Source organism: Chamaea fasciata, unplaced genomic scaffold (assembly GCF_029207755.1).
Source record: "Chamaea fasciata isolate MVZ Bird 193981 ecotype frontalis unplaced genomic scaffold, bChaFas1.0.hap1 SCAF_5, whole genome shotgun sequence".
In the NCBI taxonomy this organism is placed as follows: domain Eukaryota; kingdom Metazoa; phylum Chordata; class Aves; order Passeriformes; family Sylviidae; genus Chamaea; species Chamaea fasciata.
Window position 1 is genome coordinate 64349003 of NW_027094090.1, and position 22756 is coordinate 64371758.

The 22756-nt window shown below is 43.7% G+C and overlaps 1 protein-coding gene across 2 annotated transcripts in view; it reads right to left on the reverse strand.

The window, feature by feature from the left end:
• The window catches only part of TMEM184B (transmembrane protein 184B), a 30653-nt gene that overhangs the window by 6400 nt on the left and 1497 nt on the right, over nucleotides 1–22756 (reverse strand). For both annotated transcript variants that reach the window (XM_066184113.1, XM_066184112.1), the window contains exons 2-7: nucleotides 11166–11426; nucleotides 8721–8886; nucleotides 5353–5443; nucleotides 4735–4810; nucleotides 1507–1598; nucleotides 1032–1201 (exon numbers count right to left, since the gene is read on the reverse strand). In XM_066184113.1, coding sequence (XP_066040210.1) covers nucleotides 1032–1201; nucleotides 1507–1598; nucleotides 4735–4810; nucleotides 5353–5443; nucleotides 8721–8886; nucleotides 11166–11426 — 856 coding nt within the window. The remainder of the gene's footprint in view (nucleotides 1–1031; nucleotides 1202–1506; nucleotides 1599–4734; nucleotides 4811–5352; nucleotides 5444–8720; nucleotides 8887–11165; nucleotides 11427–22756) is intronic.

Here is a 22756-nt window from a genome sequence, read left to right on the forward strand (position 1 = left end):
TTTCTAACACCTGGATATCACTTGGAGCTCGTTTCTTAGCTGCTGTTTCACAGATTAAACCTCTTTTCTTGTTGATTAGACTTGAAAGCACACAAAGATCAAACACCAAAGAAGATCCTTTCTTAAGAAAATTTTGACATATTCCACATTTTGCAACATCAGCATTTGCATTAGCTAGAACAAAAACGGAAGTAACAGAACTTTTCATTAAGTATATTTGTGTTTTTGACACACCACTGTAAGAGAGAGGTTTCTTCCAGTCCACAGCTTAGTGGCTGAAAAATTTCAGAGAAGACAAAGTGTGTGACCAGATGCCTCAAGATGATAAACTAGACAGCTTATTAGTTTGTCTGTAAACAGAGAGGATGGGCTATACTCCAACAGCCTAAATTCCACCTAAGTTCCTACTCAATTAGTCTTTGAAGTGCAACTCAGTAAACCTAAGTAGGCATTGAATAGGGAAATGCTTAGAGCCAATTAGTCAGAAGAACTAAGCTTAGGTGGAATTTCTACTCTCTGACTGTGCCTCTGCTTCGTGTGTATGAATTCTGATTGTCCTTCTCCCAGCAGTGGTTTTGTGGTAGCACACACTGCATCCAGCCAGCTTGTTGCTTCACATACATCACAGACATACTATTAAAATTTTATTTATAGAGCACTAAAAAAAGCACTAGAAATTTTTAGATGCGTCACTTTAATCAATAAAATGGCAGCATGCAGATAAAATATTGGCAGCTTATGTTTTATGATTGTTTCAGGAATACAGAGGACTCTTCACCCTATCAGCTGATTTTGCCAGGTACATATTCTTGTGCACACACACACAGGGACAATAAGGATTCAGGAGCATACAAATAAAAATTAAACTGAGCAAAACATGTTTCCCAGAGAAAAGCAATGAATGAGTATAAACCAAATGGAATACAGAAAGACATTCTGCCTCCTAATCAACATCTGCTCTATCAACTCTTGTGTCTGAGCCCCTGCAGAGAGCTCTTTGTGCCTACCAAGGGAAGGGAAAAGTAGCTCACCTTGCCAGAAGGACAGGAAGATGACAGACTTCACCATGAAGAACTTGAGGACTGGGCTATAGGGACTGAGCAGCTCACGTGTGGCAAAGTAGAAAAGGAAGAGGGCATACAGTGCCAGGCTGACAGAGATGTTGTAGATGATCGTCACATAGAGGTAGCCACTGGTTACACTGAAAGGAGAAGAGATATATATATATATGAATGCCTGAAAATTCAGCATGATGTTTTCCCCTTGCCACTGTAAATGGAGAGTTCCAAGAGTCCGTTTCCTTCCTGCCTCCCTGTCCCATCCCCACCCCCAAAACAAGGTAGAAGAAACATGAAACTAAAAGAGGGCTATCTCTGCCTTCTTTTCTCATGTGCATCAGCTCATGTAGTCCCATCTCTTCTCATGGCTCAGCACACAGAAGGACAATAAGCAAAGCCAGGCAGAGAAGGGGCAGCCAAATCTTGCATGCTAAATAAATAAACTTACTCAAAGTCACCATCCTGGTACTTGCCGAAGGCCTGAAGGATGACTGTGCTGATCGCCATGAGGGGCTTCACCACACAGAACTGCAGGGTAGCCTATGGGAATGAGAGGAGAGGAATGAGAAGGAATGGTGAAAAAGCACAAGCTGCCAAACCAGCATCACAATGGAGCATCCACTGGGACCACTCAGCATGGCAACACAATCCAGCCCCAGCAGGAGGTCTGACCCAGCCACTCGTTAATTAATTGTGCTTGAGGACTGCAGCAATCAGAAGGAGATGAAGGAGTTTCAGAAGATGTACATGTGCTATCTACTTGTCCAAAATGGGAAGAAAAATCTCTCTGTAGGGTTTTTCCTAGAAGCTGCTCTGCCCCACTCTCAGAGATGCTTTTCACAGGCTGCACTGCAGCACATTTATGCACTGTAACAGTAAGAAAAACAAAAAATCCCACACTGTGCAGCGGCACAGGCACAGCAAGTTTAACAGAGACAGTGGGGACGGAAAGCAAACTCCAGTCCATAGCTGTCACAAAGTTAGGTAAGAAGGATCCCTGGATCAGAGGGGTACCCTGCTGCCTGAGGAGGAACTTTTGACAACTGCCACAATATTAAGACATTTTGTAAACACAGCAATGTGTGTTGCCACACACAAGTTAAGAGCTATTCTGTTGTCATCCACATGACCTTTACTGAATCTCCCCAAAGATTCCATGGCTCTTGGGATCAGCTCTATCCATTCTGCCTGTATAAACTACTGCTTCTATTGGGACTGAGTGTTCTCTCAAAGCCACCACATTCTTCAAATTTCTGCAGATGTTGAACTTCAAAGTCCTAAAAAAGGGAGGACTTATGGCCCTGAAAATGTCTCCCTGAAGAGATGTGACCTGTGTCTCCTTGAAGGTGGCTGGAAGAGCCTGGGTAGGTGCTGACCCATGTGCATGTGGGGAGGGCTATGTAAGGAAAGAAGGTAAAACCAAACAGTAATAATCACTTTGGATATGATACAATTCGTTAGTAGTCATGAGACTTCAAGGAGATTAAAAACCCCAGCACATGCCAGTTAGTGAGTCACTTTAAATATGTGAACTGGAAAAGGTCAAGCTAATTGGTAAACAACTCCATCCTCTGAGCTTCCCCTCCTTCCAATCTGGGGACATTTTAACCATTTCCCTGCAATCCAAACCACCACGTACTATTTTTAGCTGCTTCCCTAGAAGATGCTACAGCATATGGGAAGCACATGGATGGTGTGTGACCCATGTGTGAGGGTCAGCAGACAGAGGCCCAGCAAAGAATTTTGATCAAGACATCTTTAAGGAAACAAGCTGTTCAGATTTGACACCACAGACACCAGCACACCACCACACTGTTGGAGGTCCACAGGCAACACAGGCAAACTGACTGACCCACAACAGGCACCTGCCTGAGAAAAGAAGGGGGGAAGTTGGCATGAAGGTGGTAAGAAAAAATGTTTATAACAGACAGATTCCTTCAGGATGAAATGGACTGAAAAGAGCAGAAAATGGGCAGGTGGTGATGGGAGGCAATAGAAGTGCCAGAGATGCTGAGAAGAGGGCTAAAAAGGACGAGGTGTTCCTTTCAGCACATTCCTCTTCCTGATCATCATGACAGTGGATACTGCACAGAGCAGCGCTGACATTTGTTCTGTTACCCTTTTACACCAGCCTTCCCAGGGGTTTGGCCTTGAAAGGTCTTTCCCCAAAAACCCTGGAATTCTAGAAGTACCAGAAAGTGAACCTTAACATCAACAATTTCTCACCAAGACAATATTTAAGTTCAAGCCAAGATGGATGGAATTATTTAAGCATCTTTGCAATACACCTCCCTCACAGCCTCCACAGCAGACTTAGCAGTTAGCAAAGAGCAGGCATGAGTAGAAAAATTGCTGCCAGATACCAGCAAAAGAAAAGCAAAGTATCTACCAAAGACAGAGTTACCAAATGACCTGGGATCTGTGGAGGCCAGCAGAAAAAACACACCTTCCCCATTCCCCAAAGTGTGCTTCTAGTCTTCACTGTTGTGAACAAACTTTCTAAACACAGACACGTTCAACCAGGTGGTGATAACTGCAAGAGGCTGTGGGACATGAGAAGCAAGAAGTCTAGGGGAAATTATTTCTCCAGCATTCATTCACTTTCATAGGTGCTACATCTGTTTACAATATATTGAAAAGGTAAAAGTTAACATTAGGAGCAATAAGAATAGGTAATGCAGTGAATCAACCAAAGGGTGTCCAGATGAAACCCATGAGAAACAGCTGAAGCAACATATTGGGCTCAAACTAGAAAAGAGAAGTATCAGGCAAGAAAACAGAAAAGATATAAGGGCAAAATATGGGGCAGGGACAAACAGAACAGATATGCAAAACAAGGGGTCCATTGAAAATGGCCATTTGTGCAGCACAGCTTAAACACTAGATATTACCATGAGGCTGCACTGTACTTTTCCTGCATATTAGTAAAAGACAGAAGATAGGCCATGATGTTCAGAAGAAGCCAAGGCAGATATCTAGACATGCTGACTGAAATTACAATGACCTGAGCCCTTTCAAAGAACCAGACCTGCTTCATACTGCCTCCACAGAAACCTGTGTTCACTTCAGCAAGTGAGCAAAGCCTTGAAATTGACCTGCTGTTTCATGACAGCCAGAGGTGACTGACCTGCAATGAGCAGACAAGGGCTGTATAGAGGTTTAGGTCTTCCCCATTCACCCGCCCTCGACATACCCAGTTCAGCACAGACAGACACACATGGTGAGCAGTACTCGGTTCCTCCTACAAACAAATGTGTCATGCTTAACCTCCACCCCCTCCTCAGTTCCAAACCACAACTGCAGCACTGGGAATTCAGAAGGCTGTTACAAAACTGTGGGGTGTCTGCGACACAACACAGACATCAATTTCTTAAGAGCTGGGATCTCTGTAATCTAGAAAGGAGAAGAGTTTCTTCCTAGGATTAACATCAGTTCCAGGAGATAACTGTGTCTTAAACTAAGGCCCTTCTGATGTGGGGTTGAGTAGAAAATGTTAGAATCATTCTTAACATACAAACCAATCTTGAAACGTCTCCTCTTCTAAGCAGTCTGCAGGCCTCTCAAAATGCTATTAGAGCCCCTCCTCAAAGATCTCAGAAATTCAGCAATAAAAGGCCCCATTGCCACCACCACACACTTAATTTCTGCAGAATGTCCCAGTCCTTCCAGCCCATACCTGTTTGCAGAATCTCAGGAATCCAATTGAGTATGTCTTTCCCCACAAGCAGCAAGTCCCGTACACACAGCTGGACCTGAAAGAGCCAGCACAAGATGACAGAGTTCACAAGCAAGATCTGGGCAAGAGTGCAAGATTCCTACCCACTTTGTCTACCTCTCTGTAGCAAAGGTGCAGGACTGGTGCTTTCTCCAACAGTCACTGCAGTTCTGCCATACTCTCCTTGAGAGACATATCTAAAACAACATCCTGACTACACACTGCATTTTTTTTTCTTGTCACTGAGTAGCATGGGGAGAAACAAAGATCCTAGAAGAGACACACACAATCAACTGAAGACAGAAAAGATTTAAAGGAGGACGAGGTCTCCTACTTTAAAGAGTAAGAAAATAAAGAAATAGGCAGGTGTCCAGAAAAACTGTGAATCAGTCCAGCTTGCCTAAGAGGATGTACCAGCCTGATCTGTCTCAGAGCAAGGTATTGGTAAATCATCATCCACACTACCCAGTTCCAGCAGACATTTGCCACCTGACACAGTTTTTCAGGACAGCAATAGAGAAACAGTAGATGGGCACAGAAGGAGGACAGCGTCATGCTGTAAGCACAATAAATACTCACTCAATTGGTTTCCCTCTGATCTCAGACATGATGGAGCTCTCCCCTCCCAAGTACTCATAGCACAGGCTGAGAAAGTTGTATATTACAAAGGCTGCAAAGACATAAATCACAGTAAAATGACAACGAACTTCAAAACAGGTGCAAGGACCAAGAGTACAGGCAACTCACCAAACATTAGCAGGGACTGCTTATGCAGCACCTTTCCCTTCAAAGCACTCTAGATTTTCACTGCATTTATCATCCTACCTCAGCACTCACAAGACTATCTGAATGGGAGTTTGGCCAAGGTCCCAGGCCAGTTCCATGACTCATGCCAAAAGGGTCACAGAACCATTTAAAATTGTGGCCAGGCTCTGTTCTATTTGGCATCTGTAAGATGCCATTCTTTATAGGGCTCCTGTGCATTATTCCAGGACATTACATGGTACTAAATAATCTGGAAAAGGTATCTCTGATCCATCAGATATATGTTATCTCCTGTATTTAACCTTTTAGCTGATAAACACAGTTTGTGTCTGCCAGGTAACCAGACTACAGACATAAGAGTTGGAGAAACAGAGAGTTTATAGCAATCAGTAAAACTCTGTTTTCATGTCTCGTGGGGAACTTTTGCAAAACAGGCTCTGTACTTAATTTTCTCAAAAAGATGAAATCTCTTGTGTGCTGAATAAACTTCTCTTTAGGCCACCTCTTTTTCACGTTCCCCAGCAATCTGGTGCAGATGACAAACAGCCTGACCACTAACACTCTGCCTGCTTCAGTTTCCCATACCTACAGATGTATCTCCTTTTAATGGGATCCAAACTCACTTAAATGTGCATGAAGTGAGCCTATATACATCCCATCCGCCACTCTCTTGACTTGTTATAATTGCTGTTGGACCCTGAAAGTTGTGAGAATTTTTAGGGCAAGGACTGTACTTCTGCATTTGTAACAGACAGCCCTGGGGCAAAATGACGGAGCAGATGATCCTTGCAACATTATATTCTAAGGTCACCTGCATCTGGACATTCCCTGAAATGACAACACCGAATTCCTGCTTTTTGCCCCAAATAACTGGGATAGAAACAGCAGTCTCAAGGAACTTTAAAGAACAGAAACCTAATAATGTACAACACTGAGAAGCTGATCTCCCCAAGCAGCCAGTCATTAGACCTGAGGTCAATTTTTCCACACAAACCATCTTCCTAAGTCAGAGAAATTCTTCTATAAGCATCCAAACTATGCCCTGGCAAAGAGATACTCCACACTCCCCAAAACACTTATAGTCTCAAAACATTGTACTTATGGCTTGCAGACGTGTCTAGATGGCAAGACTGCTATGGCACATAAAAGCCAGTGGTATACATGCTTCTATGTATGTAATTGGGATGTTGTTATTCCATCTGAATAATGATCCTTATTATTCAACAAAGTTCACACAGTTATGATTTCGCCAAAGCTTTAATTAGGACAGAAAACACCAGCCACGGAAAACTTATTTAAATGACTGTAGTAACCCCTTTTGCCTACAATTTCCTGCAACTTAGCTGACAGCTCCCAGCACCCAGAGGAAGAAAAGCTGAGTTTTCCTATTGTCCTCCAGTGACCCCTGCCCTCTGATGTGGTCATTACAACACCAGCTGCCCATTCCCCAAGCACTAGGGAAAAGATGACATCAGAGGAAGAAAAACAAAACAAAACAGAAGTATCTGCCCATTCATCCCCAAAAGAAGTACTAACTAGCAAAGCTCGTCACACCAACAAAGAACTCTTCTCCCATTCTCAGTCCACATCCATCAGATGTACTCATGATATTAACATAACAAAAAAAACCCCAAACAAACCCTACTTGTGTCAGTGTTTCTGACACCCTGGTTTCTACAGAAGCAGCCACATGGCTGCTCCTCCTAACACACACTACAAAATACAATCCGTAAATAGCTTAAGAAAGTTTCCAAAATTTATCAGTGGGGTCTTCTTCCACCATTCCTTAACAACCCACTTTGCAATGCAAAATCTTTCCAAAAAATAAAGAAGGTGGATGGCAAGAGAGGGAAGAGAACAAAAAGGCTATTTTGAAACAATCCCCAGAAAAACGGAGGGAGAAAACCTGCTTTCCAAAGGTGTTTTCAACCTCCACTTGTAGTTTTCTCACAGGCCAACATGCCAAGGTGAACTCTGGAACACAGGCAGCCTCCTGAGCAGATGCTCAAATGTTTACAAACTCCCAGAGCAAGAGAGGCAGAGGGACAGTGGCTGTTGCTAGGAGAGCAGTAGGCTTCCTGCTAGACTTATACACAGGCACAGACCAGGGAAAGAAAAAAACCCAGGCCCAAACAAAGATGCTTTCTTGCATCACGTGTGTGTGTTTGCCATCTGCTGCTGCACACAGAGTATTGTTGTGGATGTGAAGGAAGGCCTGCTAGTCCCTTCAGCTGATTAACTTGTTCTCATGGCCAGGGGCAACTTTCTGCAACGCAGATCTTGCCAAAACAAATGCAGCAATGACTTAGGATTTAATGAGGGTATGGTGATAAACTGTCCTCAAAAAGACACTGCTAGAGTGCAGTATCTCCTGCTGAGTTGGGTAGAGGCTTCTTTCAGGATGAGACTAGGAGGGAAGCTACAATAGCATTTACAGGAAAGTAACCATTTCCCTCACATAGAGTGCTAGTGGTATTACATCACTGCAGCAGATAACCAAAACCAAGCAGGTGCTCATCCTGAACAGGGCACCCTCTCTTCTCCAGGACTCCAAAGCACTTTACACTTGACCAGCCCCAGCCTGTGGCCACTGTGCTACCCTGCGCAAGCATACAAGTGGCCACAGGATGGGACCAGGGGAATACATTGCTAACAAGCTGCACGAGGAACACAGGATAAAGCAAGTCTCTGGCTGCTAAGTGCTGTTATAAAAGATATAGGAGCTAAGTAATACCTCACTTTTTAACACCCAGATACCATGAGATTTTTTGGCTTAACCAAAAGCTTTTACCTTCTTTAAGCAAGGAACCCAGAAAACCATAAACGTAGTCTCTACAGAACCTTGGAGGGAAGGCTCATGCTCAGAGGCCAGTGAGGGAGAGGGTCAAGCTGGACAGGGCTTTGAGCAACCTGATCTAGTGAAAGATGTCCCAACCCATGGCAGGGGTGCTGCACTAGAAGATCTTTAAAGGTCCATCCTGTGCCAAAGCATCCTATCATTCTATGATTTTCAGTCACTAAGCAAGCCATGGTTATCCAGTTAGGCACACCATTCAGTAGGTGACAGTGATGCTCCCTCCATGTTCTCAACCAGAAATAAATCTTTCTTCTTCAGAGACTACAGAGACTTCAGAGACTACACAGACTTCCCCCCAACCATCTTCTGTCTGACCCTTCCTTACCTTCATAGCAGTCCCGCACTGTGCCAAAGTAAACATAGTACTGGTCATTGGTGAAGAACAGGAGACTGAGCCATGAGTCAAAGGCATAAATGGGCACAATGAAGAGGATCCGAACGATGTAGCGCTGTTCATTTGGGCAGCTATAGCAGCGGAGATGCATGTAGATCTGAGAGACGGAGAGGGGAAACTAGGATCAGTGGTATATGGAGCAGAGAGGAGAAAGTAAAACTGGAGTCAATTGGGCCAGGAGAAACAAACTCAATAAATCACCTCTCGATTGCCTTCAGCAGTCTCAAGGTGATGAACATAAAAGAAAATATAAATCATTGTTATCATATGGCATTGATATAGCAACCCTTAGTTTGCAGAGAGGGGGAAGGAAAGGGAAGAGAAAATGGAGGCATTTCTAATCTAGTTTCTTACAGGGAATTGATTTATTTTTCCATCACCTTGTCCACATTCTTTTTGTTTATATTTTTTCTGCCAGTCATCAGTCCTACATTCCTGCTATCCTCTTTTAAGTACCTAAGATTCATAACACTGCAGGCTGCTTTTCTCTGAAAAGGGAGGTGCGCACATTTAAACACACGCATATTGTGAACCCTCACTCTATTGGCTGTTTTGGAAATTTGAAGACTTACACCTGAAACAAACTAAGAGAGCCCTTTACAACACATCCCAAAGCTGATAAGCCACGGCCCATCTGCGGCAAAGGTGTCATTCTGCACATGGGTGACAGCACAGCCACAAAGGGTCAGCCATGAAGGGAGCACTGAGCTCATGCAGTGTGCTCAAAGGAATCACACAGTTTGTTCTGTCTGACTGCATACATGCCAATCCCTCTAAGTCACTGGCTGGGGGGAGCACAGCATCCCCACCCTACCTACTTCCACCACTCACACAGTTCCTTAGCCATCATTAAATCCCACACCTAAGATGCTTTTTTACAGAGTACCTACCTCCCTGAAAAGGTACTGACCACAAGCACACCCTGAAGATGAGCAAAAGCCCTGTAATACCCTAATAACATGGGCAGAGCTTCAGCATGATTTGTGGGTACACTCTCTTGACCACAGAGTCAGGAGAGGCAAGGCCTCTGTATAGCAATTCACATTGAGCTGCTGCCCCAGCTGCTGGAATTAGTAACAGACAGCTGATCACATATGTGCCTCACCACTGGCTGATTCTGCTGCCTGAAGAGGTATAAGCATTTATCTGAAGCTTCACCCTGCATTTTGGGGTGCTGTGAGGATTCTCCAGAGACTAAACAAACATACATTGACAATCTCATCTTTCCACTGTACGGGAGAGGGGCTTGCGTCTCCCCAGCTGTCTGTTGCTTGTTCCTCGCTGGTCAAAATTGACTGAAGGGCTCAAAAATACTTCCAATTCATCTTCTTAACCCATGAGAAGCTCACAAAAAGCTCATTTCCTGAGGAGAACAGGTTGAAAACAAGCTAAAAAACCTTAGAGATATTTTTGCCTTGCGACAATCCCAGTGACACATCTCATCCAGCACAGAGACAGCTGACACCGGAGTTCAGATGACTCCAAGCTTTGCCCTTGGGATGTCAAAAGAGCCCTGTGATCCCGTGTGCCTAGGAGAGCACAGGAACTGCTGTCATGTAAGAGGACAACAGCGTGTTTCAATCAGCAGTACCTCTCTGGAGCTGACCTCCATCGGTTTCTTCAGAGGAGAGCATTAATGCCTAACTCTGCAATGTTACATTGCAGAGGAACATTTCTTCCTACCCTCAGCAGGTGATCAATTTGACAGGAGGATCCATGGCACTTGTAATTGTTACCCAAGCTGGTGAAACTGCAGGTGTTACTCTTATTCATCTGTGACAAATCCATTTTTTACCTTCAACCTTCACTAGCCCCTGTATTCCATCAATAGGCTGTACTTTTCTAGATTCTAGTCACCAATCTGGAATCTACAATCCAACAGGTACAAAACATGGGTTGATAAATAATAGGGCTTGTGTTTCCCCACTGTATTCTTCAATTCACATGACAACCACATGAAAGAGAGGTACAGCAGGATGCAGGGTTTGACTTATTCTGGCTCCCAGGACACCTGCCCCAGAGAGAGGGGAGGGGAAAAAATTAAAATGGAACATTTCCTGCTACTCCTTTCCACAGCAGAGTTCACCCTGTGGAATCCACTGGCACAGAAGATCAAAGAAGGAATGTCAAACAAGAGGTGATTAGGATCTTTTAGTCAACAGCTGACAGAATTAGAAAAATGGCAAGATTCAGCTAAAGACCTGTGAAAGGACGGCCTGAGATAACACACCTTTCTGCAAACCTTCACGAGACAGCCAAATGTTTTACACCTGCTAGTTTTAAAGTGTACTTTCTCTCCATTCACACTATGAAAATGGTCTGTTCCTTCATTGTGGGGAAAAGGAAAGGATGAGAAGTCAAGTGACAGGGTTTTACCTGATGGCAGGTGATGAGCAAAGCTGTCCATACAAAGAAACCTGAGATAGCCTGAGCAGCAGTAGTCATGAGGAATATTGGCTGCTCCACAGCTGTAGGGCTGCCATCCTCCGGCATCCAGGAGAAGTTAGGAACCACAGCTGGAGTGGTGGCAGTTGACCCCAGTCTGGGGGCTGCAGTGACATCAGTCATCATAATCATGGTGCCCTTTGGTGTGAGGTTCCAGTTGGGATTGCTAAAGAGCTGCCCACGAGCCAAGACCTGTCAGGGAAAAGAACCACAAGCCAATTGAACCCAGCTGAAAGGAGTCAGGAATGTAATCGAACTTTGCATCTCTCACATGCCTTTCACCAGGCGGCTCACGTGTTTTGTGAACAGGACCTGGGTGAGTCTGCCACTGCCACCCCTTGTGACATAACAGATCACGTGGTACTCAGGAAGCTGTGACAGCCTCCCAGAGATCATGAAATCTGGCCACTGCCATCATCACCACCCTCCTGCAATAAAAATATGTAAGACGAATACAGCATTCACCAGAGATCACAGAATCACAGGATGTTTTGGGTTGGAAAGGACCTTAAAGACCATCTAGTTTTAAGTCCTGTTCTGTGGGCTGGGACACCTTCCACTAGACAAGATTGCTCAGAGCTCCAACAAACCTGTCCCTGAACACTTCCAGGGATGGAGCAACCTAACTCCTCTGGGCAACCTGTGCCACTGTCTCACCACTCTCACAGCGAAGAATTTCTTCCTAATATCTAATTTAACGTACTCTCAGTTTAAAGCCATTTCCCTTAGTCCTATCACTACACACCCTTGTAAAAAGATCAGAAGGAAGTATCTAAATCATCCGTACTGGAAGATGACAAGCACACCTAAATTAACAGCTCTATTTTCCATAAGAGTATTTCCATAAGGCTATTCTGCTGTGTCAGACTATTCTGTCCTACTGTCATGGTTAGCCTGCCAAGCAGCAACAAGAACATGTGCCACCAGTGTCCCTGTGCAGGAAAGGAGCAAGGGGGGAGAATATCCTCATCCCTCCAGCAAGCAATGCCCACCATTAGCCATGTTGAAAACCACACTCAATCCAAAGCACCCTCATTGAAGGATATGCACTGAAACCTCTTCTCACTTTGACAGTCTGAACAGCATGAAAGTCATGCTTTTACCAAAATTTGTATGGCATGGTACATTTAGCCAGCCTGTTACTAATTTTACTAACTTTGCATTGTTTTCTACATGACGTGAATTTAACTTGATTGGCTTTTAAAAGCCAGCTGACACATAAAAACACATGCCGAACACAACATGCAAGATTTCAAAGCAGCATGACCCTTGGCCATTTCCTGGTAAAAAGCTATCTTCTTTCAATAGAACAAATTCTTGAAGGTCTAAGATCTAAAGTAGCTATTATTTTCAATTTGATCATAAGCAGGCTCTAGTGTGACCTCTGGATTGTAGAAAGATAATCCACTTAAACCAAGATCACAAGCAGGCAGCCACTGGTTGTACCCATTAGAGGAGCTGCTTCTGATGTGGCTGTCAAAGGGAACAGCGTAATATTGCCTCCTTCTGATAACCTCCCAATATTTTGCAGAACAGCACTTCTACAAAAGCTCAAGACATTGCTCTTACACAGGCCTTTATGATCAGTGGATGGAAAGGGCTTTAGAAAGGCCAATGATCCATTGCCACAGTTTACAGCTGCACCAGCGAAGGATACATCTGTCATCTACTGACAGGTTGTTACAGAACACAAAAGAGAACATATCTTCACACGGAACTGCCCCAGCCCTGCTTCACCTGAAGCCACAGTACAAACTAGAGAATACGTACCCAGTAAAAGCAGACTGACAGTAGCAAGTCCTTTCCACATGCATACTATGGCATGAAACTGCCCCCTTTAGGACAGACTTTTCCAAAACACACACTCGTATCACTGGTGTGCAGCAGTCTGACGTTACCTTACATCACACTGCACCTGCTTTCTGCTTTCTTCCATAGGGAAAAAAAAGAAAAGTGCTGGGAAATACCCAGATTTGTTTAAGTGTACATTATTATCTTACTACAAGTGGAGCTGCAGAAGTGCTGCGCTTTAATTTACAAACTAATCATCAAATTTGGCTTTTCTTTGTTCTTTCCAATTGTTTTTCCAAAATACGCCTGCTCTGTGTTACAGTTTTCCATAACTGCATGTACAGTAGAGTAATTCCTTTCCAGTCCTGATCAATGGGAAATGTAACTTAAGTTTTGAACTTCTAAGCATACACACACACACACACATTTCATTATCTGCACTATATCTAAAAATTTGGAGAGATGGAGGCTGGGTGGATATGTCACAAGTTAGCAAGATTTTTATGGCTTCGAAGAAAGGGATTTCTACCCAAGTAACTTCTGAAGCAACTGGATACACACAGTGCTGATAGTGCTTCCACAAAGCTCAAAAAGGGCACGTCCAAAATGAAATCAGAGCAGATGCACCTGTGGTTAACCTAGCTCTAAATAAAGTCCAGCCAGCTGCAGTCGTGCACACTCCAGTGCACTCTGGGAGCTATGCAAGACAGGAAGCTGCTAAGTCCTTCCAAAAGCTTATGGGGGAGAGGATCTGTACAGCAGACCACAGGTGCCAGGAGGAACAGGACCTGGACCTCCACACTCCAGCTAATCAAACCACATCAGTGTCACAGACCCAAATGCAGTAGCAGTAACATCAACAGAACTGAGGATATGAAAGGGAATTCTTCTGTGTCTCTGCACTCATTTTAAAATAAGTGGAAACAGGGCAAAGTGGTCAACAAGCATTTTGTCATTACAGGGATTATTTATTCATAAACAAGGTCAGTCATAAATTGAAGTTGTGTATGTAATCTTAACACTGCCCCCTTGCGATTATACATCAACAGCCATTAATTACAGGATTGTGCATCATTCTTCACCTAATCCCCTTCAATTCACACAGTCATGGAAAGTAGTAACTTTTTCGACCACTGTGCTCTGGCAGAAAATACACAAACTCTCTTACAAAACTGGGCTTACATCTCCAACCCAAACCCCAAACCACATCACCCATGAGCACTCAGGGCTGCCCCTGAGGACAGCTTTTTATTCCCTTGACACCTTTTATTGGTTCTATGCATCAGTTTGCAGTTCATTCTCCTTGCTAGTGAAACATGAAGGAATGCTGCACTCCAAAATCTGCAAAATTAACATAAACCCTCCAAATTATCCCTTCTCATCTCCTCAAGTCCCACACATCACAGCTACAGTGACAGGTATAAGCATCGCACAAAGCTGTTATGAAATACTACTGTATGTAAAAAGCTGAAGCTGTAAGAGCAATTCCGGTCTACACTTAAGAAACAGGTAACAGCACAGACGACCGAAGCCTTAACCGAGGAAGTGGATTTCAGCTCATTCACTACCACCAGCTCAGTCTGCTAGCTCCTCTTCTGCCTTGTTAAAAAGAGCATTGTGAGGGTGTGTTGTGGCAACTCTACACAGGCCTTGCTTCTGAGATGTCTCTTCCCACTGTGCAACAGGACACAAGCCCAGTAAAGGTGGTGCCTGGGAACATGTCACAACAAAAATACTGCCTTGATAAACTACAGATCCAGTACCTTGGTATCAGCAGATTCCCTCCTACCTGACACTGTGAATGTGTTTTGACATTTATTTCTTGGACACCCACCTCCACCACAGCCTAAGTCAGTGCCAAAACACACTTTCCTGCTTCCCCGCATGCCTGGGTACAAAGATACTTTCCAACAGCCATAAAGCTACTCCCTATTCACCTCCATCTTCCCCACTCTTCCACTTTGCTACTTCAGTTGTGCAATGACCTGACATCAGTCATCCTCCTGGCTGTGATTTCTTTCCTGGTGCTCCTCCCAGCTGGCTGTATTTCTCTGTTGTTTCTTGCGCATTTTAAGCTCTCTGGGACAACCATCTTTTTGTTCTCTGTCCATACAGTTCCCAGCACTGCAAGGTACCAAACCACGAGGAGAGCGCTTGACAATACCATATGTCAAATTAGAGGCATTTGGAAACCTGAATTACCAATGCAATACAAATCAATCTAATGCATAATAAATTTTGAAGTATTTCTTACTCTTCGGCCATACCCTGTTTTCTCTGCCCACCTGTTTCATCTCTGCCTCACTGCTTTCAGTTCAAGGGAGAATAAAATTCCCTGCACACTTATGCTCCCTCTCTAGAGAACTCTCCTAAATGTACCAAAGGAAAATATTTCAACACTTAAAAATTTCACTTTTGGAGCTTTCCCCGTCTCCAAGCGACTACCTTGCTCCCCCCAGAGGTAACCTGTAACAACAAGACCAGAACAGAGAGCCAGGAAAAGCACTAAACTCTGGAAACTGGAAAACAAGCACACATAAAAGTAAATCTACGTAAACACAAAAGGCTTTTGGACACAGGTTAGGTGTATTCCAGGATGGCCACAGGAAATCTGGATCAGAGCTAGTATGATCCTTCTACATGGGCTACAGGAGCTTCTGGCAATGCTGAGGTCTATACACAACCATCTCCCAACATGGAAGGCAGAGATCACACCCCCATCTCCTACAAGCTGTCACCTGTTCCTGCCCAGATGTCATTACAAGTTATGTACATTAGAGCAAGACAAGGCCTTGTGCTGCCAGGGCATTAGCTTAAACACCAAACTAGTACCTCTTACACTTATTTAACACGTCTTCTGAAAACACTTTAGGAGTATTAGGGTGGGCTCTCAATGCAAGGAGTGGAAAAGAAAACAAAACAAAGCTGGTGCTATTTCTATGAAGATAACTATACTGATAAAAACCCAGAGATGGAGAACACTGTTACTAACATTCTTGATAGAGAAGAAGCTCCAAATGGCATGTGGACCATTTCTCTTAATGACACCACACAGATGTAAAGTAGCAGGGATGTGTCCACATGGCCTGCACCCACAGAAAAAACAGCACACTAATTCTCCATCGGGAGCAGATTGCCAGTCCGGTATCTTTGGGAAACAGAGATCTCCTGTCTCCAACATTAACATGGCAGCTTCTTCTGCTGAAAATAAACTCAAAACAGAAAACAGACAGGATGTGGCAAAAGTGAAAACAAAAAACTTCATTTTTGGCTTGCACAAAGGCATGGAAAATGTTACCACTGAGGAGGAGGTATTTTTACATAAAGATAAACAAACATAAATATGAAAACCTCACGTCTGACGCAACAAAAGTGGTGTAAGAGGAGAGAAGAAAGGTTCAGGCGTGGTCCTTTAGTTCCATGGGGTACATCTGAATATTCAACCACAATCTAGTAAAGAGGAGGTGTTTGCCTGCTCTGAGCAAGACCTATCCCAGTGACAATAGGAATAGAACCCCAAACAATAGGACTCAGAAGCTGTTCTCTCCCATCTGCAAACACAATCTGTGTCCTTAAAATAGATCATCTCATTCGAGGCTGAACATATTTAATTTCTAAACTGCTGAGTCAGCAAAGAATGATACACAAAGCTATCCTATGAAAAAGTCTTAACAGCTAATCCTCCTTCTGTTGTACAAGACTAACCAAAAACCACACGTGACCTGGATGCAAGATTCTCCTGGAGAGCTATGAGACAAGACAATGTTCTTCCTATTAACCTACTCCACACTTATATTGCTATAAATATCCACCATACTGAACTTTGTTAAAATACCACAAAAACATTTTTTATTCCCCTCAAATTCTTATTCCTTCAAGAGTTTCTCCATTAAATTATCTTTATTCCGGGTCCAAAAATACAGAAGTGCCATGCAGTAGATAATCAGAGCCTGAACTTTCTGCAATTGTTAAGACACATGCAAGAGCTTTATATAAGTGAAAGCAGCAGCTTAATGTTTTTTGACAATGTGCCCTAGACTTACAAGACAATACAAAAACACAGGATGAAATGGCTCAAGGTTTATTTTAGACTATTTTAATTGTAACAATGCCTAGGACTGCCAACTGGGACCAGCTCTTTCTGTTGTGCTAGGTATATATGATAAATAATTAATCTAAGGTCTTTTCAACATGCAAAGGGATGGCATCACCAGCTGAAATGGGAAGAGAGGAAAAGGAGCAGGCAGATAAGACAAAATAGCACTACACAGTAAGAGAGTCATTGGCACAGCTGAAATCAGTGATAGCAATCCAAGAAAAATCAAATGCTTTTACATTTATTACTTCTTGAATTGCTTTTGCTCTCTGGGGTGGCATCTAGTTTACTTAGCTATGAGACATGAAAAGGTCCCAACAGTGCACTTTTAAGGTCTCCAGTAGCACTCCCAAAAACATCAGAGTTAAATACGTGACCTGGCATGCAATTCTAACTAGTACAACTCATTTACATTTTATTGCTCATGCTGGGCAAAGCTTTTTTAACTTCAGGTTGGTGAAAGTCACCCCACAAGATACACCTGACACACAGGCACACATGGGTGACTCTGAACACACATGAGCAATGCTGTGCTCAGTCACAAGAAGGGCACTCACCAGACTTACACACCGTGCTTGCATCTACAGTTGCTGCACTCCATGTGAGCTTAACATGCTTGTCTGCCTGCCCAACAAATGCAGATCCAAATGCAGTTCTCCTTAGTGGTATTACTTACAGGAGTGAGCAGTCTGAAAAGATGCCCCAGTCACAATTTCACAGCTCTCGGTACAGTCAATGAAACAAGGGGAAAGTGTCACTGGACAGAAGACCAGTAGGGTCAGCAAGAGTGAAGCAGGGAGCCATTAGCTCAGAAGCAGAAGGTAGAGGAGTTGGGCACCTAAGGAGGACCAAACCACAGGGAAAGGTACACACCCACTAAGCCATACTCAAGAGATGATCCAATGCCTACATACACAAAAGACTGCACTGTACACACAAACAATTTAACCTTCAACAAGGTCACACCCCTATGTTTCTCATTTTAGGGAAATTAAAATCTGAGAATACCACAAAAATCTTCTCCACTTGCAGCTCACACAGCCCCCACCCATTTTGCTAGCCCACAGTCATCCTAAGAGAAGCTTCCCCTCCCCATGCACCCATTAAAAAACTCAGAATCAACAACAAAACCCTTTTAACCTGAGCCATGCACTCTTTTTTCCAGAGTTTTTTTCTGCTCTATTAATTTCTGTTGTCTGACTGTACTTGCACAGCCCTCCTCCCCCCATCCTCCTCCTTTTCTCTGTGTGTGTGTGTGTGTGTGGACTGACCCACATTGTGATAGGTCAACATCCAACATCCAGTCCTTTTTTTTGGAAGGGGACAGGAAAAAGAGAAAAAGGGGGAGGGAGAGGAGGAGAAGGGATGTTCCCCAACCTTCCAACCTGTCCTTTGAGAACAGGATCAAACACGCCTGGGCCATGCACTGCGTCCCTTTCCCATACTCCCAACAGCCCCCACTCCACACAAACCAGGCAAGCCCTCTGTTCCCAGGGGAGAAACACAGAAAGAGTATAAAGATATTCTGCAACTGGCAAAGGGAAAAGAGGCAAGGAGAAAAAAGGATGCGTTGTAAACAGCTGTGTCCCACATGACAGAGGATGTTTGCATTTCATTTGCCAAATTTTCAAGAACAAAGTCAAATCAGAAATTATTCCACCACAACTTGCATTCATTGTTTCCCACCACTGAGTGTCAAGACAGGGTAGACAACAGTTTTGGTTACCACAGGGTATACACTTTCTTTAAAAAGAATCAGAACTCAAACTCTACAGCAGCATGGAAAAGTATTGAACTTGTGGCAGTCACATACAAAGGAAGTTTTTCTAATACACTAGAGTATACTTTTCCATGCAGAAGACGACATATAGAATCTATCAGATCAGATCCATACTCCAATTTAGCAAGTAAATGAGCTGAAAGAACCCAGATATCACAGGTCGAGGCAACTGTGCAGTGGTGCATATGAGGGCAATGGCACATCTGACCTCCCCAGCAATCATTCTCTGATGCAGGCATGTAGCAGCGATGAACACTGCAGAAGTAAAATCAGTGATTCTCAACAAAGCACCCAAGGTCACACTCACTAAAAAGCCATTTCGTTATTGCTGCAACAACAACTCATTGGCTTATTTTTGTTTGTAGGCTGTTGCTCATCTTTGCTTTTTTTTTTTAATTTTTTTTTTAATTGAAACCTCTGGACATAAGATACAAACATCCATCCTAATTCCCCAAAATCACGAACTTCTAATTTCATTGCTCCTATCTAACATTAGCCCCTCCACACTTCTCTCCTGCCCTGCTACTTCATCAAGAAAAATAAAAATCCTACGGAGGCAAAGTTCTGAAAGCAGAATTAGGACCTTTGTATCCCTGGACTCTATCCCAAAAGCCAGCAGCAGCAGCAGCAAACAAACCAAACATCAACCTGAGAGGGTGCATGCTTAAAAAAAAAGACAAAACTTTAGCTCAATGTTTCCAGACACTCTAACAATAAATTACCCAGTTGCATGAAGTTACCTGAAAGGGAATTTGTATTAATGATTTTTGGCTTAAGACTCTTGTAAAATTAGTGCCTTCACAAAGTTATTGGGAGGGGGGAAGGAACACTGTAAGACAGGAGTTTGGAGGAGAAGGCACTCCCAGATGACAGGACAAACAGCTGCAAATAGCTTCACCCACCACTAACCAGACTTTCACAGCAAAACCGGCAAGGAAGAGACAAGATGTGGTGAGCCCTGAAAAGAAATTCACTCACTTCTAACCTGCCTCTTGAGGTGACTGACTTGTCCATGTTCATTTCAAGTAACCTGGACAGAGGCATAGCTACATTACTGCTGCTGAGGCTAGATCTGAGTTGGAGACAGCCAGGCAGCTGCAGGCTCCCAAACAATCAGCTCAGCAGCCTCCAATAGCATCCATGTCATGTTCTGCAGCCTGAGGAGGGAACACCGGGTCGGCAAGGTCAGCTTTTAAGGTATTATTTCATCTCATCTCCTTCCTGAAGCCTCACTGCTGCACTACATAACAAGTTGCAGTCATTTTCTTTGCTGAATCAGAGGGACCTTTTAATACTAGTGAGTTGATGAGGGGCCACATGTACAAAATACCCAGGCAGACATGTATGCTTTGGGGCTAGACACAAAAAATGTGAAAGCGTGACACCAACTCTCTCTGCTCTTGGTCACTCTTCATTATACAACACCCTCAAACAGATGATCCTTTCAGAATCATCCGACTCCCAGGCACCGTGACTGTAAGATAATAATAGCAACATTCCCATCCTTTCAATACAGAGACAGACTTGAGGGTGGGGAGACAAATATCCAGGTACTGTATGGGTTAATAGTGCAGGTAGAATGTCAGTTAGTTCCCTTTTCGGGTTTCCGGTGAATTGTGCCCCTCAGGGGCTATAAAGACCTGGTCAGACCCAGTTACAGCACAGTTCCTGAGTAGCTTGCCCATACACTGCATTTTCCCTGGACAAAACTTGCGCTGTTGCCTTCCCAGACATGTTACTTACACCACCAGAAACAAAAACCCCACGGAGGTTGACCTGATTTTTAAAGAGAGAGAACCTGGCTGTGAATAAGTACTCCAGCCCACGCCTCTTCTTAGAAGACAGAAACTCTGAGGTGAGACTCCTGGAGGGTGGCTGCAACTCACTGCATTAGCTGGCAGAATTTCACTTCCAAAACCTTCCTGGGGAATTGTCGCTCTGAAAACCACTCCAGTTGCTTTCCCCAAAAGTAGTTCATAAAGGGGAAGAAAAAAAAGAAAGAAAAACAGAAAAAATGGAGGAGGGAAAAAAAAAAAAGAACCCCAAAACTCTTACTGTAAGGGTGTTTTCATTTCAAGCACTTTAACATTTTACAGTTGTCTTAGGTAAGTGTTTCAATCCATCTTATCACAGTGCCAAACTGCTTTCAGAGTCCCAAGCGTTCTGGCAGGGTGTGATGTCTTGACAGGAAACCGCTCTTCTACCGCAAGAAAGCAAACCCCAGTGAGTCTGGGAAGAAGTGAGAACAGCACACACCAGACACAGCACTCCAAGCGAATAGCTGGGAAAGCCAGCACATAAAACTCCAACCCAGTGTTATCCTCTACAACACCTCAAATCTCCAGGGCCTTGGCAAGCACAAGCAATCACAAACTCTAAGGCAGAAAGGAGCTTCTGCCCCCAGCCAGGGCCGCTCAATAACATCCAGCTGCTTTGGTACACGGGCAGCCAGCAGCAGGCAGGTACTAGAAAACTCGACTGTACAATGGTTAAATGCAATTTCTCTCTTAGACTGTGCTATCCTCTTCATATTGTAGACAGACCAACCTGCACATTCACTGCTGCTTTCCTTGGTTTCCTCAGTTTTAGGCTGGAAACACTGAGAAAAAAAGTCATAGCAGTGGCACTTCAGAATCAGGAAGTTTGATTTGAAACTTCGTGTTTTACTTCAAGCTTCATTCAATACAACACTGGGCTCTTGAAGCAGCTAGGATCAAACAAACATATCCTGAGGAATTCACTGCTTCCACCAGACATTGCTGCAAGAGCTCAAAGATATCCTTAGAGCTGCTTGAAAATGAAACAGGCATTTCTAGAAGGAGCAGGTAACAGTTTATCTCCCTCAATGCAAACATAAGCAAATTAAAAACAAAACCAAAACAGAAAGGGAGAAGGAATGAAGGGTAAGTTCCTCACGTGGAAATTAAAAGATTGTCATCTTACACCAAAACATGATTATTAGATGTTTTAGTTAATTCAGCAGTAGAACTGGTAGAGAGTGTCTGCCTTTTCTGAGGGGGAAAGAGGTTTTAAAAGTTACTCTGTGCTAGGAAAAAAACCCAGTCACCTTTCCTTTATCCATGAGAAGAAAAGAACCCTAATTCCACAATTGCAAAAGCTCACCTCCCAGCCTGCTACCAGCAAACAGGCAAAGAAGCTGACAGAGAACAAGGCAGATTTCTAGCTGGATTCTGTCAAATGGTTACAGACCAGACAGCTCAGAATGCTTTTGTTAAGCCAAACCAGCCAGTCACTCTAAACTTCATTTTCTGACCAATTTATCTAAGAACCTTCCCCTTTTGACTGCCACGTGTCCTAAGGAGACAGACAAAGTAAAGTCCAAAAGGTGCCCAGTGGTTGGGAGGTTCTCATCCCCTCGCCCCACGTCTCCAAAACACAACCCGTCCAGCGCTCGGAACTGATTGTAGAGACCTGAGTGGAAAGCAAAGAAAAACATCTGCCCACACCACCGAGCTGGTCAGAAAGGCTGGCTCCAGTAGTAAAGCTTCCCCATCATTTTGCAGCAAGACCAAAACACTCCTGCTCCAGGTGCAGAGGCACCCACCTACTGCTTTCATGCCACCTAGGGTTTACAGCACAACCATAATAATGACAGCATTAAGGACCTAAAGGCAGCTTTAAAGCCCATTTTCCTGGGGACAAAGGCAAAAAGAAAGCCTGATGTTGGCCTTTCTGGGATACCTTCACCATAAGAAAAGCTCTCCCAAAGTTCCTATTGTTTGGTATTTAGCCAACATCCTAAAAGCATGAGTGTTTATTTTTTTTGCCAAGAGTATCACACAAATACAAACCTTTAGTATTAGAAATCTGAATAACATTAACATTCCTAGAGTA